The 17,693-nt window shown below is 42.0% G+C and overlaps 2 protein-coding genes across 5 annotated transcripts in view; one reads left to right on the top strand and one right to left on the bottom strand.

The window, feature by feature from the left end:
- LOC124271057 (lysosomal thioesterase PPT2-A-like) overlaps nucleotides 1-16,547 on the top strand; it is a 58,289-nt gene extending 41,742 nt beyond the window's left edge. For 2 of the 3 annotated variants that reach the window (XM_046706123.1, XM_046706125.1), the window contains exons 7-9: nucleotides 11,916-12,000; nucleotides 14,363-14,417; nucleotides 16,034-16,547. In XM_046706123.1, the coding sequence (XP_046562079.1) occupies nucleotides 11,916-12,000; nucleotides 14,363-14,417; nucleotides 16,034-16,177 (284 nt within the window). In that variant the 3' untranslated portion in view covers nucleotides 16,178-16,547. The remainder of the gene's footprint in view (nucleotides 1-11,915; nucleotides 12,001-14,362; nucleotides 14,418-16,033) is intronic. The other variant, XM_046706124.1, reaches the window with a different exon arrangement.
- On the bottom strand, nucleotides 180-3,562 carry LOC124271056. Of its 2 annotated transcripts, XM_046706122.1 has the most exons (4): nucleotides 2,598-3,562; nucleotides 2,358-2,436; nucleotides 2,067-2,171; nucleotides 180-1,009 (listed from the first exon to the last, which is right to left on the bottom strand). In XM_046706122.1, the coding sequence occupies exons 1-4, from the start codon at nucleotides 2,940-2,942 to the stop codon at nucleotides 771-773; spliced, it is 768 nt and encodes a 255-aa protein (XP_046562078.1). In that variant the 5' UTR covers nucleotides 2,943-3,562; the 3' UTR covers nucleotides 180-770. The 2 variants fall into 2 exon arrangements, with proteins under 2 accessions (XP_046562078.1, XP_046562077.1); XM_046706121.1 differs by having other exon boundaries at nucleotides 181-1,009; nucleotides 2,358-3,562.
- Nucleotides 16,548-17,693: the final 1,146 nt, after the last annotated feature.

Below are 17,693 nucleotides of genomic sequence, written 5' to 3' on the forward strand. Positions count from 1 at the left end.
TATGCGTGTGAGAGCGTATTGTCATCCCCAAGGATCCGTTGTCATACCACACACAAACATGGGAGTTTGTTTATGTCGTCGCATTCAGCAGTATTCCAGCTATATGATGCGGGTTGTGATATTGGGTGAAAGAGGGGAAGAAGAACAAAGACAATGTGTTTAGTGTAAAAAAAAAATATGATTTATTCTACATTATGGTGATTACGACTAGAAATACACATATTCACGCAAATACATTAATTATATACATCGCAACAAGTACTTACAAACACACACACACACACACACACACACACACACACACACACACACACACACACACACACAATTACATTAACAATACATGACGCAACAATCAAATAAAACACCACACATTATTGCAATCAGTAGGATAGTCTATTTGGCGCTCTCCTTCGACGTGTGGAGCGTCTGGGGAGCTGTGGAAGGTTCGCTTCCACCTGTTGTTGTGAACGAGGTTGTTGTTGTTGGTGATGTGTTGGTGGAGGTTGCTGGAGCTGTTGGGGGTGTTGCGGAGCAAGCTGGTGGTGTGGCTGGTGGGGTTGTTGCTGTTGTTGCTGTTGTTGTTCCTGTTGCAAGCGCACCAGCTGTTGGGGAATGCGCTGCACATAGTCCAGAAGGTGGCGAATGATTCTCTCCCTCATGAGAAGAGCGAACCCAGCAACAAACCAGAGAAGGAGCTCCATCACACACTTTGCGATGCCTGTAATAGATAATGCGAGTTACAATCACCTCCACACACAAAGTCGCATCTATTCGAGGTGCCGATGATGGATAATCGCGGGCTCCGAAGGTGACTGCCGTCGCGCTCTGTCTATTTCCGAAATGTCTAACATGTCGATTTCAATATCATGTTGTTCTCGTCGCTTGCAACACCCTCGGCCTCGGCGGCACCGTTTGCATACCCCCCAATAGTAGGCACACGCGATCCCCAAGACGACCCATCCAAGTCCCAGAACGGATATGACTGGTGGAATCCACGCATCGATTTCTGTAAAAAGACAATTACAACTTAACATCTTTTATAATAATAACACCATCTACATTGTGATAGTAAATAGATAATAGTTATCCTAAGGTGTGACGCGATGGTTGACTTACCTCACATTACTGAATCAGTAGTAATAATGTCATCATCCATCATTTCCATATGAAAATTCATTGGGTGGTGGTGTGATTGCAGTTTAGTTACACACGCATAACAACACACCCGCTTAGCTGATTTGCAACGACGACAGTATACGGTGGTGGTGATTATTACAACCATTAAAAGTCCAACACCGCAAAACGACCACAACCATTTGGAGTCTGTAAGATATAACGGGTATAGTATGTTTAATATATCATGTGTATCATGTTAAGCATTATTACCAACTTCCTCGTATAAAGATGAGGATGATGTGATGAAGCCGGTCTCATCCCATTCCGTCTCATCCATCACCGCAATTGAGTTAAGGGACATAGATGCACTAACCATAGGTTGTAATTCCCTCACACCCGGTAGCAGTTGCCTCATTTGAATATATCTCATCTTGCTTCTCAAACGATAAATGAGACAGAAACCCACACCCACAACAACGGATAACGCTACGAACATGATAATCAAATTATACATATTTACTTTGTTTCCGTTTCTTGGTGGCATTGTTGGTATACTACCTGATACATTATACGGCTGTGTTGTTTCGTCTTCCTTGATGTTGCTGAATGGGGATGTTGTTACGATGGGGCTGAATGGGGTGATGATTGGGGTTGTTGTTATGGTGAGGTTGGTGGTGGAGGTAGTAGTGGTAGTTATAATAGTGGTGGTGGTGGCGACAGCAGCAGCAGTAGTAGTAGTAGTAGTAGTAGTAGTAGTAGTAGTAGTAGTAGTAGTAGTAGTAGTAGTAGTAGTAGTAGTGGTAGCAGCAACGGCGGCACCATCATGGGAAGTAGAGGATGGATCGGGGTTAGTCGTCGTGACTGGAATATATATACATCAACTTTACATGTTGCATACTACCTCGATTAACGCGTGAATATTTGATGGAGATAATGATTACACTTACCTTGCGCAAACTCTCGGGTAGTGGAGTTGTTGAGCGTAGCCTGGTGTGTGGTGGTGTTCCCATCCATGGGCGTCTCTGTTGGGTGTTGGTGTTGGGAAGAGGTGGCTGTAATAATAAAATGCCTGGTAAAAAAACAACATTCACACCTGCACACCTGCACACACACACACACACACACACACACACACACACACACACACACACGCACACACACGCACACACAGACACAATTAAATATATATATATATATATATATATATATATATATATATATATATATATGTTACTAACCTGTTGTTGGAGTGGTAGTATAATCTGTTGAACTTGGGTTGCTGGGGGTTGTTGTTCCTGGAGAGGTGACTGACGTTGACTGTAACATGAATAACAAAAAATAGTTGTAAAACACACATAATAATATTCTATAAGTGTGTGTGTGTGTGTGTGTGTGTGTGTGTGTGTGTGTGTGTGTGTGTGTGTGTGTGTGTGTGTGTGTGTGTGTGTGAGACACTCGGAAAGAAAGATAATGCTTACCTGTTGTTGGCATAAAACCCGACCAACAACGTTAACTGTGACGTAGTCGGGTTTCGTGATGTCGCTGCATGAAACGGATGAGAGTCGCAGCTCCACGTGCTTCAGGTTTGGGTAGGCCTGTCCGTTAATGGAGAATGGTGAACGCCATCCACTCCCCCTCACTCGGATGATTTTCGGGTGATAGCCCTCGATCAGGTCTCTAGATCCGGTCCCAAGGCAGTTCAGTAAGATGTTGTGTTGCACGATGCAACGCCGAGGCAACTGTGATGCAATGTTACCCATCGCTGATGCTCCCATCACCAGGGTCATGGTGATGAGGATGGTGGTCGTCAACGCTTCTGTCATTCTCTCTGTCTTCTCCTGTCGCTGTGTGCTGGTAAGGTGGGCAGTGACCGGTGACCTGACCTTTTATATACGTAAGATAACCTCAACCCGCGCGGAGTAATTCCTTGATTAATTACGTCACACCAGACAATGATTGGTCATTACTGACCGCATGATGATGGGAGAGGTGGATGTGGGAGGGGTTTGAATAGCATTCACGGGGTAATGAAGTGGGGGTTGGGCATTTTGTTTGTGTACTATATTTTATGTTGATGAATGGGTGTAATGCATTATCAATATATGATACACTCAGATTCAGTCATTTCATGAATTTCACTTAGTAACTTTAAGCTAACCAAGGGGATCTCATAATTTCAACATGTCTCATTATCGGGGTGAGGTAAACTATCGTGTCAGGAAATATGAGACTTTGAGCAGCATTTACACCTCCTGATGATTGTTTGACGCATGGTATGACCAGAACACCAGCAACACTTCACAAATCCCTGTGCACCACATGTAGATGAAAATGGAATTCATGAAATGACAGAAGTAGTTTGATTGTTGTTACACAAAATGTGTGACATTTTACATGATCTGTGTGCTCGCGGTATTGGTGAGATACATGGTGTATACTAAAATGATAAGATTTGTATTTATCACGTATAATGAAGGGCTCGTCTCCACGCCAAGTGGTTTGTTTTGATTCGAGATGTCAAAAATGGATGGGGTCGATTTAATTCCTAGTAATGTTTGGAGATGAAGTATTTAATTCCTAGTAATGTTGGAGATGAAGTATAATCTGTTTGCGTTTGTGAGGGTATCGGCATTGTGGTGTCAAGTCAGCGCAGTTATATTATATATATTTCGCTTGGTAAGCGATTTACCTTCAATTGGAACATTATTACTAACTGTACTATGTCCATACGTTGTCACCATAGTGTGATTGTCTACTCCGAAGTGTCTTTACCCTCCTCTGACGTGGGTATGATTGAGGACTCGATAAATACCACTACTATTATACTAATAATTCTCCTCTGACGTAGGTATGATTGAGGTCTCGATAAATACCACTACTATTATACTTCTAATTCTCATAATAAAGCAAACCTCTCCTTCGACTCTTCATTCACTTCCCTTGTGTGAGTGTGCTGGGGTAGTTTTCTGTATTTGATGAGAATGTCTGCTCCACGCAGAATTACTGTAGTTAAAGCAAAACCCGATACCACGGTTCATACACCGGGCGTTCCTTCCAGTGATGATAGTGATGATGATGACTTACGACAGCCTTGGTTCATGGTTTTCGAGCGGTTAGTTGAGAATAGAGGAGTACAATGTCGTGTTGTGGATAGTTCAACCGATATAAAAACTATTTATCACTGTAGCGGGTGTGACTTTACGTGTTACGAATCCCGATATGTTGAGTACCACAAAAGTCTGCACGAGCGGTACAATAATGAAAGTGTGCGGTTTTCCAGAACTGAGGAAAAAATACGCAAAGAAGACTATACAATGCAACCCGACATGAGACAATAAAGATCACGCATAGATCCAAACCATTCTCACCCCAACATCATCAGCCCCTCTTCCTTCGGAGGAGGGGCGCCTTGTTCAAAACCGCGTTCTATTGGTTGCGGTTGGGTTCGTGTATGTGGGTGGGGTAGATGAGTGGGGAAGGGGATGTCTAACGCGGAACACGTGTGGGAAGCAGCTGCAGTATGACAGTATACACACATCTTTGGGTGACAAATACCTTTCCCACTCATCTACCCCACCCACTGACTGTATAATATCACAATCAACTCCCATCAAAAAAGAGAGATGTCTAACGCGGAACACGTGGGGGACGCTACTACAGTATGACAATATACACACAACCCTTATACGACAAATACCTGATTGATGGGTGTTGATTGTGATATTATGCAGACGGCTTTTAATGATGGTCAAATTGGGTGGTCAGCGACTCCCGGCTCCAAGCCGTTCCGCTCCACTTCAGCTTGTGAAGTGTCGCGTGCGCCGCGTGGTGGTGGTGGACCGTTTCGCGTGATTTGTCTCGACTTGGGTGGTCAGCGACTCCGGGCTCGATAATGCTTACGTGTTGTTGGCATATAACCCAACCAAAAACGTTAACTGTGACGTAGTCGGGTTTCGTGATCTCGCTGCATGAAACGGATGAGTGACGCAGCTCCACGTACTTCAGGTTTGGGTAGGCCTGTCCGTCAATGGAGAATGGTGAACGCCATCCACTCCCCCTCACTCGCACGATTTTCGGGTGATAGCCCTCGATCAGGTCTCTAGACCCGGTCCCAAGGCAGTTCAATAAGATGTTGTGTTGCACGATGCAACGCTGAGGCAACTGTGATGCAATGTTGCCCATCGCTGATGCTCCCATCACCAGGGTCATGGTGATGAGGATGGTGGTCGTCAACGCTTCTGTCATTCTCTCTGTCTTCTCCTGTTGCTGTGTACTGGTAAGGTGAGCAGTGACCGGTGACCTGACCTTTTATGTACGTAAGATAACCTCAACCCGCGCGGTGTCATTCCTTGATTAATTACGTCACACCAAGGCAATGATTGGTCATTACTGACCGCATGATGATGGGAGAAGTGGATGTGGGAGGGGTTTGAAGAGCATTCACGGGGTAATGAAGTGGGGGGAGGGTTGGGCATTTTGTTTGTGTACTATATTTTATGTTGATGAATGGGTGTAATGCATTATCAATATATGATACACTCAGATTCAGTCATTTCATGAATTTCACTTAGTAACTTTAAGCTAACCAAGGGGATCACAATTTGAACATGTCTCATTATCGGGGTGAGGTAAAAGCAAAACCCGATACCACGGTTCATACACCGGGCGTTCCTTCCAGTGATGATAGTGATGATGATGACTTACGACAGCCTTGGTTCATGGTTTTCGAGCGGTTAGTTGAGAATAGAGGAGTACAATGTCGTGTTGTGGATAGTTCAACCGATATAAAACTATTTATCACTGTAGCGGGTGTGACTTTACGTGTTACGAATCCCGATATGTTGAGTACCACAAAAAGTCTGCACGAGCGGTACAATAATGAAAGTGTGCGGTTTTCCAGAACTGAGGAAAAATACGCAAAGAAGACTATACAATGCAACCCGACATGAGACAATAAAGATCACGCATAGATCCAAACCATTCTCACCCTAACATCATCAGCCCCTCTTCCTTCGGAGGAGGGGCGCCTTTTGTTCAAAACCGCGTCTCTATTGGTTGCGGTTGGGTTCGTGTATGTGGGTGGGGGTAGATGAGTGGGGAGGGATGTCTAACGCGGAACACGTGTGGGAAGCAGCTGCAGCATGACAGTATACACACATCTTTGGGTGACAAATACCTTTCCCACTCATCTACCCCACCCACTGACTGTATAATATCACAATCAACTCCCATCAAAAAGAGAGATGTCTAACGCGGAACACGTGGGGGACGCTACTACAGTATGACAATATACACACAACCCTTTATACGACAAATACCTGATTGATGGGTGCTGATTGTGATATTATGCAGACGGCTTTAATGATGGTCAAATTCAGTGGTCAGCGACTCCCCGGCTCCAAGCCGTTCCGCTCCACTTCAGCTTGTAGAAGTGTCGCGTGCGCCGCGTGGTGGTGGTGGACCGTTTCGCGTGATTTGTCTCGACTTGGGTGGTCAGCGACTCTGGCTCCAAGCTGTTCCGCTCCACTTCAGCTTGTGAAGTGTCGCGCGCCGCGTGGTGGTGGGGGTTGGGGGTGGGGGTCTTTCGTTTCGCGTGATTTGTCCTCGACTTGTCGGGGTAGTAAATCCTATGTTAATCTCCATTGGAAAATGTCCGGCAAAAGGCCTACATACCACTACTGGCTTCATCGAAAATGTCGCCATTTTTGACACAGTACGAAATCGCGATTCACAGCGTTATTTGCTGTATGTTTTGAAATGTGAAAACCGGATAATTACTGGGAGTATTGAATTTCAAAAATAACATATTCATGATCACTCATATCAGTTTTACATGAAATCGCTAAGTAAAATTCTGAAACGTTGCCGATGAATCTAGAATCGGTTGGGATGTTTTCCAAAATGCACTTATACGAACGCCGTAGAGCGCTTTCCGCCATATTGGATAGTGTTTACAAAATCACGTTTCGCGAAGGCCGGTATTGAGACGCATATTACATCACGTATATTCTCATATTCAGCTTCGAAAAATGCATCAATAAACTCCCATACATTTTAGACTCAAACTGCAAGTGGTCTTTGTCACCAATGCCAACTGTCTAGATAAAATGAGACGAAACATATTTATGTGAAAACGAACGCTGTGCTCGAAAGACTGCGCTGGTTCGAAATGTAAACAAAGACAAAACCTATTTTACACTGTGCTAGCATTTTCTGAAATTTTCCAACATTCATCCGTCTATTCATTGTTTGCAATGGCTCAATACCTTTGGAATATGCATGGAAAGAGTATCGTAGCAAGAAATAGGAAATTATAAATAGATACAATGCAATGATTTGATAATTCATAAGAAATTGTCAAAGTTTCCGTGCAGCGTGACGCCATGACTGACGGAAAATCACGCAGAACGACAACGGTAAATTATCTGGATTTCTGTCTTTTTTCTCTTACTTTTAGTGAAAACGATAAAACATATAACAATACACAGATAGTCAGAATCATTCTGGATTACTTACATCTCATATTTATGGACAAACGATCCCTGAATCAATGGAAGGGTTCTCGCAAAATCCTGTGTACCCTTTGTCAGCAAAGCCGCCATTTTGTAAGAAATCGGTCAGCGGTAGTGATGTCATACGTCAACATTGTTGTGCATATTAGGCAATTTCTTTGAGGTGAAGGTCGGTTGAACAAGAGTAAACACAATCGCCTTAATCCTTCCGATTACACTGTCAGTATTATGGTGTATATATTTGCGTATAGTTCAGATACTTTTTCATGAAACTGACTTCAGTATCCACATTTAGCCATGTTCAATATCATATCATACGTGCGTATAGGGTTTACGGTGTTTTATTCTTTGAAAGTTTTTGATTGTTTGAATCATATTTACATAGGAAATTGACATATTTAGTGCAATACACCATATTCTAAACCTTTTTTACACAAGTGTTAGAAGATCAAACGTAGCCATAACTGCAATTGCGTTAGTTCCGATGATGTACAATATTCAATGCATTTGGACTAATATTGCAGTTTCACATGAACAGGTTAATGAACGGCGATTTAATTCAACCTTATAAGTAAAACTGATAATATTAATGAAAATGATTTATATATGGTATGAAATGTATATGCACACATATTTAAAGGAATTGTCATGTTTTTGCACATTTGTGTGTCGGTTTATAGAGAAAACAATGATGTAAATTGATTGGCCAGGTGCGCGTTTGTCGGAAACGTTTTATGATTCACTATCATTGTTTTCGATAATATAATCAATTCATATTCGATTTAAAAATATTGTGATGACAGGATATCAAACTCTAACTATATTTATACGAAAATTGTTTAAAATATATAAACCATGTCATAAGTCTTAATTTGGACAAATCTTACATCCATATTCTAATATATAGTACGTACTAGTTCCATATATAAAAAAGCTATCTTTTGCATCTTCCATTGCATACTTATGAAGAGAAACAGACACATAATCATAAACAAAGAAAATTCTTATCCTAAACAAAATATTCGGGTGTTGTGAAATGTTATTTTCATTTACGTTAAATTGATGCCAAACAGGTGCGCGTGTTTCTCACAAAAAAGATACACAGTCAAACTGTCTAATTGTTGATATATTCAGGACACTATTTAAATGGAAAAATCAGTCATTTTATGTTTTGTCTAAAGAGTCTTAAATTCTGACATAGAAGCTGAGACCTTTCACACAATTAAAGGAAATTAGGTGAGATATGTACTAAACAGCTTACCAGTGTCGTCTTTTTCCGACGTCATAAAAATGCATAAAACAAGCAATGACGTCAACTAAAATGGTGTATTATTTTCAGCAATTTCATTACATTTGAAGATATGGCTAGTACTCTGGTAATAACGATGCAAAATTAGTCAAAATACATCTACACAAACAGGACAATATGGGAATCTAAGAACTAACTTAGATATCGGATAGGGCCATCCAAATCGCTATTACGTGCTTTCACCTGTAATACGTTGTCATTTTTCTTGTAAATTGTGAAACTACCAAACTGCATCCGCTCACATTGGGGAACTTTTGAATTGGGATGGTTTGGTTCACCGTGAACATAAAATAACGAAAATATAGCGTCCGTATCCACAACAAATTCTCATCCATTACATTTAGCACTCGGACGCAAGCGTCCTCGTACTTTAACTATAATAGTTCAGGGCGAAAGAGTGTTTTATTACACTATACATGGTGGTAAAGCGAACTGTATTTCTTAAATATAAGCAGAACATAATTCCAGATTCAAAGACAGGTGAACAGTTAGTATTTTGTCAAGTCACCATGGGCAGCAATACAGGCTTCAATCCGGCGAGGCATACTACTGATCAAAGAAGTTAGAAAGTCGTGGTCCATGCTGTCCCAATATCGGACCACCTCTTCTTTCATTTCAGCAATATTTGTCAGATTTTTCTTATTGACACTTTCCTTCATAAGTCCCCAAAGATTTTCTTATTGACATTTGGATTTAGGTCAGGGCTATAGCTTGGCCAATCTAATAATGTCATATTGTGGGTCCGAAACCAGGCCTGTGAATGCTTTGAACGATGTTTTGGGTCGTTGTCCTGCCGGAAAATCCAAAACTTTACATAGAACACGTGAGCAGATGGAAGTAAATGTCCCTCGAGAATATCTGTGTTCCGCTCACTGTTCATATTCCCTTCAAATACACAGAGGGGCGTTGCCCCTAACACAGAGATGCCACCCCACACGTTAAATTTCGGACTGTACATTGGGGGCTGATACAAAGGTTTTTCAGTTTGTTTGGTCCAGAATTTCAGTGTATTAGGAAACAGTCACACAGAAATTTCATCTGAGAAAATCACATTGTCCCAGTTAAAATTTCCATGCTGTAAGCGCCAGTTCAACCTTCGCTCCTTTTGTTCAGGTTTCATGATCGGTGATGGAATTCCTCGACTTTTCTGCCAACCCATTGCATGTAGCTCAGTTATAATTGTCTCCTTACAGACAGCCACAGTTCCTCTATCAATCATATCCAGCCTTAAGTTTTCTAAACTCCTTCGTTTGTTTTTAGACACATGATTACCAAGTCGCCTCCAGTCATCGACAGTCAATTTTCTGGGCCTACCTGCGCCTCCCTGGTGCTCAATGCCATATCCATTTGCAATATTTTTCAAAACACGATAAACAGTGGACAAAGGGATGCCTGTTCTACTTGAAATCACTTTAGCTGATCTGATGTCCTTGTTATAATACTCTAAAATCAACTTCCTCTTCTCTAAATCATCCATATTGAGAATCACTGAAAATGTCGTCTGCTAGCAAGTAAACAAAGGGGGATAACTCTTCAGAAACTAATGAAAAATGATTAACGGAGTTGTCTCTCTTGAATGAAACCAAGCACTTGATAGCTGGTCAAGGTTGTTTATACTAGAAATCCAATTAATATGGAATACTGTAAGGGACATTCGTAAAATCTCGCGTTCTCGCGATCTCGCATTCTCGCACTTTTGGCATTTTTAGCTTGTTTCCAAAGGACGAGATCGCGAGAAAGCGAGATCGCGAGAATGTCCCTTACAGTATTCCATAAATTAAACATATTCCTAAAATTCTCAATAATTTCTGGTCATACTATATTGTGTACAGCAGTGTGTCAATATATATATTTATATACCCATAAAGTGCTCTGGAAAATTCAGTAACGTACAGGAGGCTCGACTTTTGATGTTACTCAATCTGTGGTAGTATGTAATCTTGTGCATCGAACCCAGGTCTCAAATCAGCTGAAGTTAAGCAAATTTGGCCACGGAGAGCCCTTGGATGGGTGACCGCGTGTGACAGCTTGACTCCTGAGAGTTTCTAGGACTTCAGTCCTGCCCCACAACTAAGTACACTTTTGGTCTCACCTTCGGCAACTGAGTTTGTTCAAAAGTGTCTGTTCACCTAGCAATGAATGGGTACCCGATGGAGTAAGTGATATGGTCACTATATGACTTCTAGCGCCGCACCAGCAGCTTGGTTTAACCGGGATGATAATGCATAATATAAAAATTACTTTAATACATATAAATACAAGATTTAAACAATATTTTATTTCCATTAATGTTTACAATTTCCATGTTCCATGACATAGCAAAGTGGAAATGGGATAAGCACATTGGATATAAATACAATGGATAGTTTAATGTATAATTTGTGTGTGTATCAAAATAAAACCATCTGTTAAGTTATTTTATTTAAAACAGCTATCAACTTTATTTATATGTATTATTTATCATGTAGAGAATAGAAATTACTGCCCCAATGAATGCACAAATAAAAAGTACATTTCAAAGCTAGATCCTTGTTCAGTTATTTTCCGATGAACATTTTAGCATTAACCGTACCGTTGTAAAAACCATTGTCTGGAACTAGTCGACCTAAACGACATACCCCTCCAAACCGACCAGTTTGATTTTACACCCATCCAAAGGTCGGACTTACGGGACCTAACCGTCTTACCATGCACAAGTCCGTGGATTCAGGATAAATGTCCGTTGTGAGTTTCTATAATTTCTGATATAACCAAGAGTCGCGTCTGTTTTGCCATTGTGTGACTGCTGAATGGAGACACACATACTCCTCCTGTTTTTAATATAGAGGTTTCGAGTGTAAATAGGTATCCGATCCACGTTAGAAACTTCTACACAAAAAAGTCACGATGTTTATCTTCTGACTGTATGACCTGTTTATATTAAATATAACTTTCTGATTTCTCTGTTTAACTCACTATTTTACTCATCGTTGCAGCGTACAAGCAGAACTTCTCGCACCTGAAGAAATTGGTGCTGATTGGTGGGCCAGATGACGGAGTTATCACCCCTTGGCAGACCGGGTAGGTTCTGGGTTGTAACAACCATAGTTACCATCAACAATCGGGGCACGTGTTGGGCTATACAACCCTGAACAACCCATGTATACACATGGCCAAAATGTTGCTATAGTATCAGTATCCAGTAATGGAGTCACTCGGCCTTTCTAAAAACACTGAATATCGTTACCATGAAAAACAGCAGTGCTTGTCACCGTCCATTAGACCATGGAGTTGATATGTGCATGCAGTTGGTCAGCGAATGCAGGCTCAGTGAGTTTAGTTATTGTTATTTCTATTATGAACTTGAGATTCTTGAGAGGCATTTAGAAGTTGGTGAATATATAAGACAAGTATATGGATGGCAACTTCTTCTTTATTGTATAACACGACGTTTCTGGGCTACTTCTTGCCCCTTCTTCAGGTGATTGATAACGCGACGTTTCTGGGCTACTTCTTGCCCCTTCTTCTGGTGATGCCCTTCTTCAGGTGATTCAAGGGGCAAGAAGTAGCCCAGAAACGTTGTGTTATGCAATAAAGACGAAGTTGCCATCTATGCCATTCATGCAAGGGATATATGCATCTCCTCCCTTAACCTCAATGTAGCAATATGTCAGTTATGAATATAAGATGTTTATAACATGGTGGGTATATACTCTCCCAAAAAGAAACGCATCATGAAAATAGCAATTTCATGTAGCAATGAATTAAAACGTGATTCATTTTACAAAAGGTTTTGCTCTGTTTATGAGTCCTAAGGTGTTTATGTTTTGAAACATCACAACAAAACGCAGCATCCGTAAAATACCCGTATTTAACAGCATGATTTTCAATTTCGGCGTGTAGTGTCACAGAATACACAATTCACATGCAATGCACGTGAAAGTTGGGGATCAGATAGTCTCAATGATGGGTATAAAAGGTGGATCGCTGTCTGTCGATTATTCACTGTATTTGGAATATTGTTGACGAACGCAAAATGCCACGTCTAAGTGAAGCCAACAGTCATATCGCCATTGGTTTGCTTGAAGCTGGCCAGTCTCAACGTGCAGTTGCACGACGCATGAATGTTCACCAAAGCACCATTTCACGGCTCTGGGAGAGATATCGCCGGCAGAATGCGGTAGCAGATGCCCCTCGTAGTGGGCGACCTCGAGCGACCACTGCGGCGCAGGATCGCTACATCCGGGTACATCACCTGCGTCATCGAACAGCTACGGCGACCAGTACCGCTCGACAAATACCCGGATTGAGGAGGCTTTGTGCACAGACCGCCAGGAACAGGTTGAGAGAGGCTGGTTTACGTGCCAGAAGACCTTATTTTAGCCCTGTGCTTCGACAACAACATTGTCGACATCGAGTTCAATGGTGCACCAACGTTCCGGCCTGGAACCTACCGAATTGGCGTAGAATCTGGTTCAGTGATGAATCACGATTTCTATTGGAACTACACGATGGAAGAATGCGGGTGTACGGACGTCGACGTGAACGTTTCGCCGACGCTTGCGTTCCCCAGGTGGACAGATTCGGCCGGGGCAGTGTTATGATGTGGGGAGCGATCACCTGCCGTAGGAGAAGTGATTTGGTGATGATCTAGGGCAACCTGACAGCTCAACTGTACTGTGACGAAATCCTACGCCCACACCTCCTTCCAATCATTGATCGCCAGAGGGAGTTGTTTCAACAGGACAATACCAGGCCCCACACAGCACGTCAAACTAGAGACTTCCTCCAGAACCACAACATCAATGTGCTCCACTGGCCCTCAAGATCGCCGGACTTCAACCCGATCGAACATCTGTGGGATGCCCTGGACAGACGGGTGCGACGCCGTAACCCTCAGCCCCAGACACTTCAGCAACTCGCACAGGCACTACAGGCAGAGTGGGCTGCGATTGGGCAACACGAGATTCTGAGACTTATTCGTTCGATGCCGAGGCGATGCCGAGGCGATGCCGTGCAGTTCTGGATGCCCACGGTGGTCACACGAGGTATTGACTTCAGGGCCACCACACGTCTCTATGTGACACTCAAACTGACTTTCCTCGAGTTGGTGCCAAAGACGGATAAGTCTGCATTCCCAGTGTGCAATTTCGCTATATTTCATTGACTCATAAAGCCTACAAGATGTTTCAATATACACATAAAAATACAGTTGAAATTCCTATGTGCGTTTCTTTTTGGGGAGAGTATATATACTCATGGCAACGAATATAGGAACACACGAAAGTGCAAGTGTTCCAATACTCTTTCCCGGTTTTCTTGCCATGCTTTATATTGCATTGTGGGTGGAAATCTGGAAGTAAATAAGGAACACTTGTACTTCATGTTTTCCCTTATTCGGTTCCCTGAGTATAGATAGATATGGCATTTCTGTTAACAACAGACACTTCGGGATGTTCAACTCCAGTGAGGCAGTTCTACCCATGGAGGACCAACGAGTAGGTATTCCTCATACTGTTAGTAGAAAGGTTTCGTTCTTCAATGATACCGAAGAATATTTGATTTATATTGTTAGAAAATGATTATAATCAAATACGTGTAACTCCATTAGATACCTCAAACATTTTCATTCAAGGCCTTGCGTGTGATTAGGTCCAGCGTCATCGATGCATATACTTGTTAGACACTGACTGCTGCACAAGTCCACAAAATCATATAATATATTTTTGGACGCAATTGTGTGAAATTAACGCTAGAAATAATCCAATAATCCCAAACATGTTCCACTGAACATAAAAGGTAAAACAGTGGTGACAAATATATAGACAGATCACTGAAAATAAGTGTTCACATCATTGTCTCGACATTTGCCAAAGAAAGATTATTCCACTCTTCAGTAAGAGCATTGGTGGGTTCCTGTGAAGTTGCCACATGGACACTGCGTCCTGAGAGGGCGATCAACAGCGCGCTCGACATATGTTCGAAATGCTTGAGGTCTGGTGAATAGGCTTGCCACTTCTTCAGGATAATGGTCTCTTGTTCTGAGAATTCATCAACTACCCTGACACGATTAGGTCGTGCATCATCACCGTGCATCATTAGAATGAAGCCGGTCCAATTGCAACAGCATACAGGCTCACGCACATATAAATGCCATCCTTGTAGCCCACATCTCTCCCCATGCCCCGCTGCAGGACATATAGGGATTGGTTCTTCTAGCTTTAGTGACCACACTCCAAATTAGGACAACCGCCTCCACATCTTCGGCAATATTTGAATCCCGAAAACATTTAACTTGTCCACGCCACACTTGAGCACTCGGACAGTATCTAGATTCATTAGGGAAAAGTCCATTTGACGTGACCATCAGCCACATGTTGGTGGAACGCTGTCGACCACCTGCATGGCGCTGGGTAGCTGGTTCCCCGATAGCTGATAGTCGATGACCTTCTCTGATGAGCATACTGGCTGACACAAACACGCTTGCAGCATCCCTGTTCATCTGTCTAATTCATCGGCTTCCAAACAACGTCTTCGACGCTCAGGAGGCATTAGCTGTATGACCTGTAGGAGGCAGTGGCAAATGATGTGCTCTGATAATGATGATCAACGATTTTCTATTGAAATCCAACACAAGTTTTCATTCACCTCGTGCCCACGACTGCCTGCCTTCACCATTCATCTTGAAACCAAGGTCCAAAAGTGTTCGGGATATGTTAATGTTTATTTGTTGGATGTTGTTTTATGGGTAAGAATTGTTATCCTCATCACCAAAGTGGTGTAACATGTTATTATCGTCCCATAGGGATAATATTGTTGTTAATTCTTTACAGCTATTCGTATCAACGTAATTATTCGTAATATGGTTCTTACTTTAGTCACCACAGTAATACAATGTATTTAGCGTCACAGGTGTCGTAATAGTTATTTACTTAAGCAAATTCATTATTCTTATTTTCTACACATAATTGGTGCAACTGATCTGATCGTCACCAGAGTCGTGTGATGGTTATTACTGTCACCGAGGCGCTATACTAGTTATCAAATTCACCACAGTGGTATAACTTGTATTATTGTCACCCTGGTTGTATATTTTTATTGATCAATTTCTCAGTGGTATAAAGAGGACAGTTTTGGACTCCGGACACTCAACGTGAGGAAGGCGATCAAGATGCTCACATTCTCCGGCGTTCACCACACCAAGTGGCACGTCAACATGACCATCTACGAGAACGGCATCAAGCCATTCCTCACATAAACTCACCAAGAACTATCACACCTATCATGACAATCTACCAGCACGGCATCAATTTTCACAAACCAACATGTTAATTTTCCTGCACGGAATGACATTCTAGAAACACTTACACACCAAATCACATTAAATTTTCATGACCTTCCTGCGTGTGGAGCTACTTTCGACAAAGATCATGTAAATGTTTTAAAAAACAACCCAGTATACAATATTGTGTCTACAATATCGCACAAACTTGTAATCATTATGACCGCAATGGCGCGATGGTATCATTACATCAATTTCACATTTCGAGCTCGAAACTTGACCTGCAAATACAAAACATGACAGAACGATGATCAATATTGCTCCCTATGGAAAATATAATAACCCAGAATTGAACCGATATGCAAAACAAATCCTATTTGGACAAACAATTATGAAAGTACATATTGTGCACCGTATCCGCTTAAAAGCTCTCTCCAGTTGTGGCTCAACGAGTGTATTGCCGTCACATACGACTTCGGAGATGTTGTAGACGTGACGTCGACGTACACCTCGACGACGGCGACACTTCCAGCTGCGACTTAATGCTGCAACCGTAGATGATGGAACACCATGTATCCTGTTATTACAGTGCATATATTTCTTCATACATTTTTATATTTTTCACAAATTATTCTTAACGAAGGAAACCTGTATAGGTGCAAGTCTCTGTGCATAGTCTGTCTTGTTTATGGCCCGCATGTCAAGCGCAGTAGTAGGCAATTAGCAAACGCGTCCACGCCAACCTTAAACTAATTAATCAAAGATGAAGCTAGCGAGCTGTGTCGGCTCCGGCCTTTCTTCTCGGGTACATCCCTTGGTCAAGCACAGATAAGTAGTCCCATCCCAGCAGGAGCATGTCTACCACCAACTAAGTAGTAATCGAAAATCAACTTTTGTTGAACAAGATCGAGATTACCATCATGCCATCCTCTTTGTCCTGTCGTAAATGCCATGGTCAAGCGCTGACAGATATGTTGTTAAGCAGCTGGCGCAAGCTGACCGTGGCTACACCATAAAGAAAATCAAACCTTGTTAGGTAATCATCTTCTTACCACCTACCTCGTGTAGTAAACCTTGTCAGCATAGGGTAGATAACGCATATGGAAACTTCAACTTTATAGAAACTTGATAATGACAAACGAGTAGAGCTGTGGGGTATAAAATCCTGGGTTCTTCCATCTCAGGCACACTTGCTTGAATAAACCCTGGATCTCACAGCTTTGCCTCCTTTCTTGTTTCAAGGTAAGAAACATTTAAACTTTATTATTGTTTATGTTTCACTTGTTATTTCTTTGTAATTATCGTCTAGAAAATGTTAGAGTCAGGTTAGAATTATTCCTACAACATCGAAGCACTTTTTCATTGCAAATGCTAGTTCTAGATAACTGATTAATTATTAGGCACTATCCAGGGATATTTATTTATGCTCATTGCGTCGTTGGCTCCTCAAGTTCATGTTTTTCATGTACAAACGAATATTTCTTTTCTATGT

This window comes from Haliotis rubra, unplaced genomic scaffold (genome assembly GCF_003918875.1).
Source record: "Haliotis rubra isolate DU_JTF1 unplaced genomic scaffold, ASM391887v1 Scf157, whole genome shotgun sequence".
NCBI classification, from domain to species: domain Eukaryota; kingdom Metazoa; phylum Mollusca; class Gastropoda; order Lepetellida; family Haliotidae; genus Haliotis; species Haliotis rubra.